This window comes from Coregonus clupeaformis, unplaced genomic scaffold, assembly GCF_020615455.1.
Source record: "Coregonus clupeaformis isolate EN_2021a unplaced genomic scaffold, ASM2061545v1 scaf0356, whole genome shotgun sequence".
NCBI lineage: Eukaryota > Metazoa > Chordata > Actinopteri > Salmoniformes > Salmonidae > Coregonus > Coregonus clupeaformis.
Genome location: NW_025533811.1, coordinates 301,257 through 315,571, shown reverse-complemented (window position 1 = coordinate 315,571; position 14,315 = coordinate 301,257). Strand labels below are relative to the sequence as shown.

At 41.5% G+C, this 14,315-nt stretch overlaps 1 protein-coding gene and 1 long non-coding RNA gene across 6 annotated transcripts in view; one reads left to right on the top strand and one right to left on the bottom strand.

Annotated features, from left to right (window-relative positions):
* Window positions 1–2,664: 2,664 nt before the first annotated feature.
* Window positions 2,665–6,481, bottom strand: LOC121560031. Its single transcript, XR_005998864.2, has 3 exons — window positions 6,390–6,481; window positions 4,272–4,298; window positions 2,665–2,970 (listed from the first exon to the last, which is right to left on the bottom strand). It is a non-coding gene; the product is annotated as an uncharacterized LOC121560031 (long non-coding RNA).
* Window positions 6,482–6,953: 472 nt separating this feature from the next.
* LOC121560017 (UBX domain-containing protein 11-like) overlaps window positions 6,954–14,315 on the top strand; it is a 22,539-nt gene continuing 15,177 nt past the window's right edge. For 2 of the 5 annotated variants that reach the window (XM_045215023.1, XM_041873075.2), the window contains exons 1-5: window positions 6,956–7,052; window positions 7,301–7,391; window positions 7,502–7,536; window positions 8,028–8,150; window positions 8,552–8,652. In XM_045215023.1, coding sequence (XP_045070958.1) covers window positions 7,321–7,391; window positions 7,502–7,536; window positions 8,028–8,150; window positions 8,552–8,652 — 330 coding nt within the window. In that variant the 5' untranslated portion in view covers window positions 6,956–7,052; window positions 7,301–7,320. Of the gene's footprint in view, window positions 7,053–7,300; window positions 7,392–7,501; window positions 7,550–8,027; window positions 8,151–8,551; window positions 8,653–14,315 lie in introns of all 5 variants that reach the window. The other 3 variants (XM_041873070.2, XM_045215025.1, XM_045215024.1) reach the window with 3 other exon arrangements.

Here is a 14,315-nt window from a genome sequence, read left to right as displayed (position 1 = left end):
GTATCCTGTGTAGTTCTGGGCTGATTCCTCACCGTTCTCATGATCATTGCAACTCCACGAGGTGAGATCTTGCATGGAGCCCCAGGCCGAGGGAGATTGACAGTTATTTTGTGTTTCTTCCATTTGCGAATAATCGCACCAACTGTTGTCACCTTCTCACCAAGCTGCTTGGCAATGGTCTTGTAGCCCTTCCAGCCTTGTGTAGCTCTACAATCTTGTCCCTGACATCCTTGGAGAGCTCTTTGGTCTTGGCCATGGTGGAGAGTTTGGAATCTGATTGATTTATTGCTTCTGTGGACAGGTGTCTTTTATACAGGTAACAAGCTGAGATTAGGAGGACTCCCTTTATGAGTGTGCTCCTAATCTCAGCTCGTTACCTGTATAAAAGACACCTGGGAGCCAGAAATCTTTCTGATTGAGAGGGGTTCAAATACTTATTTCCCTAATTAAAATGCAAATCAATTGATAACATTTTTGTCATGCGTTTTTCTGGATTTTGTTGTTGTTATTCTGTCTCTCACTGTTCAAATAAACCTACCATTCAAATTATAGACTTATCATTTCTTTGTCAGTGGGCAAACGTAGAAAATCAGCAGGGGATCAAATACTTTTTTCCCTCACTGTAAGTATTCAACCCCCAGAGTCAATACATGTTAGAAACACCTTTGGCAGCTATTACAGCTGTGAATCTTCTTACCTGTATTGTGCAATATTTGGCCATTATTCTTTTCAAAATTCTTCAAGCTTAGTTAAGGTGTTGGGGATCATAGCTAGACAGCAATTTTCAAGTCTTGCCAAGCAGATTTAAGTCAAAACTGTAACTTGGCCACTCAGGAACATTCACTGTCTTCTTGGTAAGCAGCTCCAGTGTAGATTTTGCGTTGTGTTGAAGGTTATTGTCCTGTTGAAAGGTGAATTACTTTCCCAGTCTGGTGTAAAGCAGACTGAAGCAGGTTTTTCTCTAGGAGTTTGCCTGTGTTTAATTTCTTTGCATTCTGAAAAACTCTCCAGTCTTTGCCGATGTCAAGCATACACATACCATGATGCAGCCACCACCATGCTTGAAAATAAGGAGACAGTTACTGAGTGATGTGTTGTGTTGGATTTGCCTCCAACATAAGGCTTTGAATTTAGGGCAACATTTTTATTCCTTTGCAGTGTTTTTTTTTCCAGTATTACTTTAGTAATTTTTTCTGTATATTTGTATTATTCTTTTCACTCTGTCATTTAGGTCACTACAATGTTGTTGATCCATCCTCAGTTTTCTACCATCACAGCCATTGAACTCTGTAGCTGTTTTAAAATCACCAATGGCCTCATAGTGACATCCCTAAGCAATTTATTTCCTGTCCTACAGCTTAGTTCAGAAGGAAGACTGCATCTTTGATGTGTCTAAGTGGTTTAATACATCATCCACAGCGTAATTATTAACTGGACCATGCTTAAAGATATATTTAATGTCTGGTTTGTTATTGTTACCCATCTACCAATCACTGCTCTTCTAATAAAGGGGAGTATATATATTTTTTTAAACATGGGGGATTGGAAGTGATGCAGACAATTACATTGATGGAAGTTACAATCTATCTGCAATATTAAGCTGATTAGGCTTTCGAAAAGCTCCCTGGTCTTTTTAGTTAAATCTGTGCTTGAAATTCAATACTTGACTGAGGGACCTTATAGATGTTGTATGTATGGGGGACAGAGGAAGGGGTAGTCATACAAAAATCATGTCAACCCCTATTATTTCACACAGAGTGAGTCCATATAACTTATTATGTGATTTGTACAATTTTTACTTCATCTTTTTGTATTTTACCCACCTTTTTCTCCCCAATTTCGTCATATCCAATTACAATCTTATCTCATCATTGCAACTCCCCAACGGGCTCGGGAGAGGCGAAGTTCAAGTCATGTGTCCTCTGAAACATGACCTGCCAAACCGTGCTTCTTAACACCCGCCTGCTTAACCCAGAAGCCAGCCGTACCAATGTGTCAGAGGAAACACCGTTCAACTGGTGACCGAAGTCAGCCTGCAAGCGCCCGGCCCGCCACAAGAAGTCGCTAGAGTGCAATGAGCCAAGTAAAGCCCCCCGACCAAACCCTCCCCTAACCCGGACAACGCTGGGCCAATTGTGTGCCGCCCTATGGGACTCCCGTTCACGGCCGGTTGTGACACAGCCTGGGATCAAACCCGGGTCTGTTGTGACGCCTCAAGCACTGCGATGCAGTGCCTTAGACCACTGCGCTCTCGGGAGTAGACCCACATTTGACTTCTAAACTAATTTAGGATTGCCTAAACAAAGGGGGTAAATACTTATGCGACAACTATAGTTTAGTTATACATTTTTTATTAAGTACAAATGTGTAGAATTTTCTTTTCACTTTGACATCATGGAGTATTTTGTGTAGATCAATGGCAAAAAAAAATCATGGGGTATAGACTTTCTATAGGCATTGTATGTGTGAAAGCATTTTTTAAACCAGTTGGAGGTATTGATTTTCATTCGACATCTCTTCTATGTCCTGCTGTGCGTTTTCCAGCACTATCAACGTTTTGTAATTTTTCCTAGGCTAATGCCTAGCTTATCTCTAGCCCACAACATGTCATAGGCATAGTCTGCATATGGCTCCATCTATCAGACAGAGAAAGAAAATATCAAGAAGAGTATATATACACAACTTTATTTCTGTATCTGTATGAGTATTACAAGACCATTTGGGTTAAGTCTTTCATGGTGTTCAATCATGAAAATGGGTCAGCTAGGTCTACAATACAGTACAGGTAAATATAGTAGGCTTAGTCATTGAAGCTATTGTTAAGTTGTGGCCACCATTGTTGCAGAAGTTCTGCAGAGTCTTGTGCAATGAGAGCATAGCAAGTGCTACAGCAGAGTTTGAAGTAAGGCAGGTGCAACCATCAGCCCCAACTGCAGCAAAAACGGAAGAGTCAGGGTGCTTGCCCTAGCCCTACAGAGAAGAGAGGGAAGAGCGAGAGAGAGAGAGAGAGAAAGAGGGAAGAGCGAGAGAGAGAGAGAGAGAGAGAGAGAGAGAGAGAGAGAGAGAGAGAGAGAGAGAGAGAGAGAGAGAGAGAGAGAGAGAGAGAGAGAGAGAGAGAGAGAGAGAGAGAGAGAGAGAGAGAGAGAGAGAGAGAGAGAAGGAACTGAATTTCTACACTCTTAGAAAAGGGGCTACCTAGAACCATCAAGGGTTCTTCTGCTGTCCCTGTATGAGAAACCTTTTTGGCTCCACGTAGAACAGATGTAGAACTGATGTAGAACCCAACTTACCCAACTAACCATCGTATAACCATTTAAGAACCCTTTGGTGATAAGATTCTACCTGGAACCAAACAGGGTTCTCTGGGACAGACAGCCGAATAACCCTTTATGGGTCATTCTTGCGGTGGGATTTACATCCACGAAAAACACTTCAAAATGACAAATTGTTACACATCATACATGTTTTATGTTTAAATTGTACTGTTTATCAATCATAAAACAGACTGCAAGTGTTTTATACTGCAAAACGTTATGTTTATGCATTGCTTAAAGTACTTAGGCCAAGCAAATTGGCTTGTCCCAGTAGTGACCCAGTACAGTTGTAGTGACATGTTTTTTGCCGTTGGTGTAACCGTCTTGAAAATCACTCATTACAAAGATATACAAGGACCTCGCATTCCCTCCAGTGGCAAACTGTTGCACTGGAGGTGTCTATATTAAATACAATTATTAGCTAATCACACCATTTTAGTATCTCATACATTTGAGGATTCCATTGATCATTTGGTGTGTCTAAATAGTGTCATTGGTGTTACATATTTTAAATGAAGGGAAATTACACTGTGAGCACAATTATGAATCCCATCACTTTAATAAATTATTTTTAAAGGGTTAATGACCTTAGATTCGAGCATCTGTGTCCTCCATTTAAGAAAACCCTCAATTACCAAAATGTTGTCATTGGAGTTACAATCATTGGTGTAACTACTCCTGCTGGTGGCACAATGTTATCATAATAGTAAAACACTATTTAAAGTCATTAAGCTACCATATTAGTTCATTTAGAATGGGAAGATGTACCCAATGCATTTTCATTACAAAAAATAGAGAAAAATTAAGTTAATTTTTTCCAAAATGCCACGCTCAAATGCCACTGCAATTCAAGAACCCTTATGGTAGGTAGGCCTATAGACACTTTCTTCTTTCTAAGTCATCTAGGGTTTACAATCTCCAATTCATTGATTAGCTCAATCAATTTATAAAAAATACCTTGTTTGATGTTTCTGTTCCATTAATCTGAAAGACAAAGGAAATAGGAACATTTTCACAACACTTTAGGCTGTTACTTGAACATTTCCACAATACCAATACCACAATACCAAAATCTGGACCCCTACAAATCAGCTGGGCTAGACAATCTGGACCCTTTCTTTCTAAAACTAGCCGCCGAAATTGTCGCAACCCCTATTACTAGTCTGTTCAACCTCTCTTTCATAACGTCTGAGATCCCCAGAGATTGGAAAGCTGCCGCGGTCATCCCCCTCTTCAAAGGGGGTGACACTCTAGATCCAAACTGCTACAGACCTATATCCATCCTGCCCTGCCTTTCGAAAGTATTTGAAAGCCAAGTTAAACAAACAGATCACCGACCATTTCGAATACCACCGTACCTTCTCCGCTATGCAATCCGGTTTCCGAGCTGGTCATGGGTGCACTTCAGCCACGCTCAAGGTCCTAAACGATATTATAACCGCGATTGATAATAGACAGTACTGTGCAGCCGTCTTCATCGACCTGGCCAAGGCTTTCGACTCTGTCAACCACCGCATTCTTATTGGCAGACTAAATAGCCTTGGTTTCTCAAATGACTGCCTCGCCTGGTTCACCAACTACTTCTCAGATAGAGTTCAGTGTGTCAAATCGGAGGGCCTGTTGTCTGGACCTATGGCAGTCTCTATGGGGGTGCCACAGGGTTCAATTCTTGGGCCGACACTTTTCTCCGTGTATATCAATGATGTCGCTCTTGCTGCTGGTGACTCTCAGATCCACCTCTACGCAGACGACACCATTTTGTATACATCTGGCCCTTCATTGGACACTGTGTTAACAAACCTCCAAACGAGCTTCAATGCCATACAACACTCCTTCAGTAGCCTCCAACTGCTCTTAAACACTAGTAAAACTAAATGCATGCTTTTCAATCGAACGCTGCTGGCACCCGCCCACCCGACTAGAATCACCACTCTCGACGGGTCTGACCTAGAGTATGTGGACAACTACAAATACCTAGGTGTCTGGTTAGACTGTAAACTCAACTTCCAGACTCACATAAATAATCTCCAATCCAAAGTTAAATCTAGAATCAGCTTCCTATTTCGCAACAAAGCCTCCTTCACTCATGCTGCCAAACATGCCCTCGTAAAACTGACTATCCTACCGATCCTTGACTTCGGCGATGTCATTTACAAAATAGCCTCCAACACTCTACTCAGCAAATTGGATGTAGTCTATCACAGTGCCATCCGTTTTGTCTCCAAAGCCCCATACACTACCCACCACTGTGACCTGTACGCTCTTGTTGGCTGGTCCTCACTACATGTTCGTCGTCAAACCCACTGGCTCCAGGCCATCTATAAATCACTGCTAGGCAAATCCCCGCCTTATCTTAGCTCATTGGTCACCATAGCAGCACCCACCCGTAGTCTGCGCTCCAGCAGGTATATCTCACTGGTCATTCCCAAAGCCAACACCTCCTTTGGCCGCCATTCCTTCCAGTTCTCTGCTGCCAATGACTGGAACGAATTGGAACAAATTATCTCCCTCAATAACTTTAAGCATCAGTTGTCAGAGCACCTTACCGATCACTGCACCTGTACACAGCCCATCTGAAATTAGCCCACCCAACTACCTCATCCCTATATTGTTATTTATTTTGCTCTTTTGCACCCCAGTATCTCTATTTGCACATAATCTCTTGCACATCTAGCATTCCAGTGTTAATACTATTGTAATTATTTTGCACTATAGCCTATTTATTGCCTTACCTCCATAACTTGCTACATTTGCACACACTGTATATATATTTTCTGTTGTATTTTTGACATTATGTTTTTTACCCCATATGTAACTCTGTGTTGTTTTTATTGCACTGCTTTGCTTTATCTTGGCCAGGTCGCAGTTGTAAATGAGAACCTGTTCTCAACTTGCTTACCTGGTTAAATAAAGGTGAAATAAAAAAAATAAAAAAAATACCTGGAAACGAATCACCACAAGTAAGTGCTATTGATGATATGTCTACAATTGCTGACCTCTACATTGCTGAACTCTACAATTAATATGGTTAATCTCTACTTAATACTTTACTAATACTGATATATTGGTTCTTACCTTGGCCTCTATGAACACAGAAAGCACCAGCAGGATGAAGACAGCACAGACCAGAGTTTTGTTCATGTTGAAGAGGGTTGAGTCTCTGAACAGCAAAAGTGTATCTGTGTCTATTTCAGTTAGAAGAAGGTGGGTCTGAAAGGGGTGTGTGCACCATGACGGTATGTGCGCAAGTACAGACATTTACATTTGACATTTTAGTCATTTAGCAGACGCTCTTATCCAGAGCGATTTACAGTTAGTGAGTGCATACATTTTTCATACAGACATCTGTTTTACAGTCATGAGCAGTGTAAATTAACTTTAATAGGGCCTACAGATGATTTGTATTGCATTGTATTGTATTGTTATGTTTTGTATAGCATGCATGGTATGTGTTCTGATCTAGGGCTAGGTGTGTGACAACTTTTGAAATAAAAGTAGACTAGTGTTTGGGTACATCATTCAATTTATATCAAGGTTTGTCGATGGATGATTACAACGTATACCTTTGTCTGGTTCGTCACGGTGGGAAGGAGGGTGTATTAAATTCTGGAACCAGCAACGAGCCAATGAAATGTCACGATCCACGTTACCAATGGCAACGAACTCCAAACAATCCTCTGTATGTAAAAGAAGAGCAAGCATAATATTCGAACCTACAGAATCTAGAGTCATTCACTTGTAAGTAATACATAAATTCATAGCATGACAAATAAAAGTTACTTTCGTTACTAAGCCTAATAACTGAACCAAGTGTAGACTTTCAGGACAGTTATTTAGCGTGTTTAGCTGCTATGTGCTTGCATGTCAACCATGTCAATGTCAGCCAGGTGCTCATAAATATTGTATTTTTTACATTCATTGTTTAATCACAAAATTACCTCTGTACACTACTTTGCTAATCATTTGTGCATCCTATCGACCCCAAGTGTTTTATGAATGTGAGGAGATGAGCTCACCACTTTCAATGTTGGGGAAAAACCGACGGGTTCATCTTCCTGGGCCCATGAACCAGCAAGGGTATGTTCAAGAGAAAACAAAGTTTATATTTTCCTAGACAAGAAGTATTGCAATTAGATGGATTTCTCATTCATTTGCATTACTAATGATTGCCAATTTTGCTCAAATAGGAGAAGAGTGCCTTTGAAGGAGAATCCATTTGCAGGTATGGAATTAAGGTATTTCAAAGCCGATTTTTTATTGAGCAGATGGTCAGGGGGCAGAACATAATTACAAGTAATTTGTAGACTGCAAATTGACCACAAGAAGCACAAACATATATAATATTTAACTAAATCATTATTATTTCAAACCTTGCATACATTTGTATATAATCACAAATCTCTCTAGTGTGCGTGGGAATACTTTGGAACAGATTTCCAAAATTAAAATAACTTGGAGCTTATTTGCTGGTGTTTTTACAGTCTTTTATGACCAACAATAAAAAATAAAATATAATAACATTTTAGTATTATTTTTTGCTCATAAAACTTGGATGGCCAAATAAAATCACCCAAGGGCCAAATTCGGGAGGGGGGCTGCCAGTTGGGGAAACCCTGCTGTAGTCAAATTATTTGAAACCTGTACTGCCTCTGAATTTAGCTCTTTAAAAACCTGGGGTCATTCTGGTTGTGTTTTTTTCATATTTTTCTTTAGAATATGAAGCTACTCTGCTGAATGATGTATCTACTTTGAATCACCCTACGCCTCAAGCTCAAGCCACTGATATTGCCTGTCCTTCCAAATCAAAGGGCACACAAAGGAAAAGCAACAGCTGTTGTATGTTTGTTTGATGTCCTTGCAACTTGCCCTGTGCTGAAATATCCACAACCACAACCAACGTCACATCCGTCATGTTCAAAATAAGTGCTGTGAACACATACAATTTAGACAACACTGGAAATCCCATGTACGGTTGTTAGATTAGTTTGTGGTGTGCATTGACCACAAAATAGTGTCTCAATTTCCTAATACAGCACTATGGTCATAAAAATGTGGGTTTGGTTTTCTGATGATGTTCTGTAACATTGGAACAGAGGGTTCTCAGAATCAGTAAAAATGTATGCATCACTGTACCGTAAGACGCTTTGGACAAAAGCGTCTGCCGAGTGTCATACAGTAGCCTTGATTATACAGGCATTGCGCTTCCTGATCTAGTGAACTCTGACTGAACCCCACAGGTGCACCCCCTAGTGATTTTGAGCTGATGTCCTCCATGATGCAGAGGCTGAACCTGCTGGAGACCAAGGTGAAGACCCAAGCCCTGGACATTGACCACAAGGTGAGCCAAGTACCACACACCTTCAGACAAATGTGATGAGGTGGTGTTGAAGGAGTCAGGCGCATGAGGGTAAATCACAGAACAACAGGCTTTAATCCGCAAAATACAAGTTTACGCAGAAATGCGTCAAACACACTCCAGGGCACAAAACAGGCGCAATGGAAAATACAAAGCACACGGGAAATACTCCTGTCGATACAAAATACACAAGCTCCACTGAGCATCACTAACCTCCACAATAAACAATCACCCACACAGACAAGGAAGCAGAGGGAACACTTATACAATGACTAATGAGGGAATAAGGACCAGGTGTGTGTGATTGAAGACAAGACAAATGGAGTGATGATAAATGGATCGGCAGTAGCTAGTAAGCCGGTGACGCCGAACGCCGAAACCTGCCCGAACAAGGAGGGGAAGCAGCCTCGGCGGAAGTCGTGACAACAAAGAAATTACATTGTACATTACATTTCAGTCATTTAGCACACACTTATCCAGAGCGACTTCCAGTGCAATCAATGGAAAAACTGTTAACAACTCTGCATCTAGTTTCTGTGAACACCTCCAGCAAGACAGTGTTTTAGTTAGATCTGAAATCGACCTCAACCACATCCACCTCTGTGATCCTCCGCAACACCCAATCAAAAGCATGCATTTTAAACGAATGCTCAGCCACAGAATGCTGATGAAGTTGCACATACAGTGAGGGAAATAAGTATTTGACCCCCTCTCAATCAAAAACATTTCTGGCTCCCAGGTGTCTTTTCTACAGGTAACGAGCTGAGATTAGGAGCACACTCTTAAAGGGAGTGCTCCTAATCTCATCTTGTTACCTGTATAAAAGACACCTGTCCACAGAAGCAATCAATCAATCAGATTCCAAACTCTCCACCATGGCCAAGACCAAAGAGCTCTACAAGGATGTCAGGGACAAGATTGTAGACCTACACAAGGCTGGAATGGGCTACAAGACCATCGCCAAGCAGCTTGGTGAGAAGATGACAACAGTTGGTGCGATTATTCGCAAATGGAAGAAACACAAAAGAACTGTCAATCTCCCTTGGCCTGGGGCTCCATGCAATGATCATGAGAACGGTGAGGAAGCAGCCCAGAACTACACGGGAGGATCTTGTCAATGATCTCAAGGCAGCTGGGACCATAGTCACCAAGAAAACAATTGGTAACACACTACGCCGTGAAGTACTGAAATCCTGCAGAGCCTGCAAGGTCCCCCTGCTCAAGAAAGCACATATACATGCCCATCTGAAGTTTGCCAATGAACATCTGAATGATTCAGATGAGAACTGGGTGAAAATGTTGTGGTCAGATGAGACCAAAATGGAGCTCTTTGGCATCAACTCAACTCGCCGTGTTTGGAGTAGGAGGAATGCTGCCTATGACCCCAAGAACACCATCCCCATCGTCAAACATGGAGGTGGAAAATTATGCTTTTGGGGTGTTTTTCTGCTAAGGGGACATGACAACTTCACCGCATCAAAGGGACGATGGACGGGGCCATGTACCGTCAAATCTTGGGTGAGAACCTCCTTCCCTCAGCCAGGGCATTGAAAATGGGTTGTGGATGGGTATTCCAGCATGACAATGACCCAAAACACACGGCCAAGGCAACAAAGGAGTGGCTCAAGAAGAAGCACATTAAGGTCCTGGAGTGGCCTAGCCAGTCTCCAGACCTTCATCCCATAGAACATCTGTGGAGGGAGCTGAAGGTTCGAGTTGCCAAATATCAGCCTCGAAACCTTAATGACTTGGAGAAGATCTGCAAAGAGGAGTGGGACAAAATCCCTCCTGAGATGTGTGCAAACCTGGTGGCCAACTACAAGAAACGTCTGACCTCTGTGATTGCCAACAAGGGTTTTACCACCAAGTACTAAGTCATGTTTTGCAGAGGGGTCAAATACTTATTTCCCTCATTAAAATGCAAATCAATTTATAACATTTTTGACATGCGTTTTTCTGGATTTTTTTGTTGTTATTCTGTCTCTCACTGTTCAAATAAACCTACCATTAAAATTATAGACTGATCATTTCTTTGTCAGTGGGCAAATGTACAAAATCAGCAGGGGATCAAATATTTTTTTCCCTCACTGTACAGGATGCCTGTAACAAGTGTTAAGTCTGCACATATTTCTGCTACAGTATGTATGAACAGTAGCTAAATGGTGCCAATAAAGGTTTTCTAAACTTAAAAAAACTAAATAATTCTGCCAAATGTGTGAATGTGTGAATGTTGCACCAGTATTCTGTAGTTGACCTTTGTTCCTTATAGTGTGCATGACAAGAGACTCCTTATTTGTATGACAAAAACTCCTTATACTATAGTTTGACACTTCTCTTATTTTGTATGACAAGACACTTATTATAGTTTGTATGATGAGGTAATAAGAGACCTCCTCAAGCAGCAACATATTTTCCAAAGTTGTGCTGTCGAGTTGAAAACAGACAGTGTTTGGGAGTAGTTCCACTATGTAATTGAAATAGTAATATACCTACATTTTGCAGTAGCTTGGTGGTAGTTTACCGAAATTCAAATCTTCGTAGGCTTTTCAGTAGTTAATTACTTTTTTGCCATGTAGCAGTGTACAGTGCCTTGCAAAATTATGAATCCCCCTTGGAGTTTTTCCTATTTTGTTGTAATTAAAATTGCTTTTTATTTGGATTTCATGTAATGGACATACACAAAATAGTCCAAATTGGTGAAGTGAAATAAAAATTCTAAAAAATAAATTATGGAAAAGTGGTGCTTGCATATGTATTCACCCCCTTTGCTATGAAGCCCCTAAATAAGATCTGGTGCAACCAATTACCTTCAGAAGTCACATAATTAGTTAAATAAAGTCCACCTGTGTGCAATCTAAGTGTCGCATGATCTGTCACATGATCTCAGTATACAGCTGCGGAAAAAATTAAGAGACCACTGCAAAATTATCAGTTTCTCTGGTTTTACTATTTATAGGTATCTGTTTGGGTAAAAATAACATTTTTGTTTTATTCTATAAACTACTGACAACATTTCTCCCAAATTCCAAATAAAAATATTGTAATTTAGAGCATTTATTTGCAGTAAATGACAACTGGTCAAAATAACAAAAACGATGCAGTATTGTCAGACCTCGAATAATGCAGAAAATAAGTTCATGTTCATTTTTAAACAACACAATAGTAATGTTTTAACTTAGGAAGAGTTCAGAAATCAATATTTGGTGGAATAACCCTGATTTTCAATCACAGCTTTCATGCGTCTTGGTATGCTCTCCACCAGTCTTTCACATTGATGTTGGGTGACTTTATGCCACTCCTGGCGTAAAAATGCAAGCAGCTCGGCTTTGTTTGATGGCTTGTGACCATCCATCTTCCTCTTGATCACATTCCAGAAGTTTTCAATGGGGTTCAGGTCTGGAGATTGGGCTGGCCATGACAGGGTCTTGATCTGGTGGTCCTCCATCCACACCTTGATTGACCTGGCTGTGTGGCATGGCACATTGTCCTGCTGGAAAAACCAATCCTCAGAGTTGGGGAACAATGTCAGAGCAAAAGGAAGCAAGTTTTCTTCCAGGACAACCTTGTACGTGGCTTGATTCATGCGTCCTTCACAAAGACAATTCTGCCCGATTCCAGCCTTGCACCCCCAGATCATCACCGATCCTCCACCAAATTTCACAGTGGGTGCGAGACACTGTGGCTTGTAGGCCTCTCTAGGTCTCCGTCTAACCATTAGACGACCAGGTGTTGGGCAAAGCTGAAAATTGGACTCATCAGAGAAGATGACCTTACTCCAGTCCTCTACGGTCCAATCCTTATGGTCTTTTGCAAACCTCAGCCTGGCTCTACTTTGCTTCTCATTGATTAAGGGCTTTTTTCTAGCTTTGCACGACTTCAGCCCTGCCCCGGTTTCGAACCGTCCTCGCCGTTTACTTCACCCCAGCTGCCGTTTGCCATTCTTTTTGTTGGTCACTTGATGTCATCCTACGGTTGTTGAGTGACATTCGAATGGGTTGGCGGTCATCCCGGTCAGTAGAGAGTCGTTTTCGCCCTCTGCCGGTCTGTAGCTTTGTTGTCCCCAATGTCTGCTGCTTGACCTTGTTCTTATGAACTGCCGTCTTTGAAATTTTAAGGATGGAAGCAACCTGACGCTCACTGTATCCCTCTGCCAGTAAAGCCAGAATTGAACCCTTATTTTCCTCACTCAGAACTTTCCTTTTCAACTCTTTTGGCATGGTCAATAGTTATTTTTAGATTAATATTACTTTTGAGGTACTATTAGCACTGTTTTTGTCATCCAGTTGGTCCTATTGCAAGAGGATAGTAATGACCACAGCAGTGGTTTTTATACTTTTCCTCGTTAAATAAGATTTGGTTAATGTGATCACCTAATCAGTACCTAATTCAGTAGAATGAGGTGTGCCTGTGTTGGAATTCAACAGACACTGGAATGGAATGGCTGTCATACATGTAGAGATGCTGATTTAAGAAAAATTTGCAGTGGTCTCTTAATTTTTTCCACAGCTGTATATACACCTGTTCTGAAAGGCCCAAGAGTCTGCAACAACACTAAGCAAGGGGCACCACCAAGCAAGCGGCACCATGAAGACCAAGGAGCTCTCCAAACAGGTCAGGGACAAAGTTGTGGAGAAGTACAGATCAGGGTTGGGTTATAAAAAAATATCAGAAACTTTGAACATCCTACGGAGCACCATTAAATCCATTATTAAAAATTTGAAAGAATATGGCACCATAACAAACCTGCCAAGAGAGGGCCGCCCACCAAAACTCACGGACCAGGCAAGGAGGTCATTAAGAGACCAAAGATAACCCTGAAGTAGCTGCAAAGCTCCACAGCGGAGATTGGAGTATCTGTCCATAGGACCACTTTAAGCCGTACACTCCACAGAGCTGGGCTTTACGGAAGAGTGGCCAGAAAAAAGCCATTGCTTAAAGAAAAAAATAAGCAAACACGTTTAGTGTTCACCAAAAGGCATGTGGGAGACTCCCCAAACATATGGAAGAATGTACTCTGGTCAGATGAGACTAAAATTGAGCTTTTTGGCAATCAAGGAAAACGCTTTGTCTGGCGCAAACCCAACACCTCTCATCACCCCGAGAACACCATCCCCACAGTGAAGCATGGTGGTGGCAGCTTCATGCTGTGGGGATGTTTTTCATTGGCAGGGACTGGGAAACTGGTCAGAATTGAAGGAATGATGGATGGTGCTAAATACAGGGAGATTATTGAGGGAAACCTGTTTCAGTCTTCCAGAGATTTGAGACTGGGACGTAGATTCACTTTCCAGCAGGACAATGACCCTAAGCATACTGCTAAAGCAACACTCGAGTGGTTTAAGGGGAAACATTTAAATGTCTTGGAATGGCCTAGTCAAAGACCAGACCTCAATCCAATTGAGAATCTGTGGTATGACTTATAGATTGCTGTACACCAGCAGAACCCATCCAACTTGAAGGAGCTGGAGCAGTTTTGCCTTGAAGAATGGGCAAAAATCCCAGTGGCTAGATGTGCTAAGCTTATAGAGATACTCCAAGAGACGTGCAGCTGTAATTGCAGCAAAAGGTAGCTCTACTGTCACGATCGTCTTCCAAAGGAGCAGACCAATACGCAGCGTGTTGAGCGAACATGATAGACTTTATTA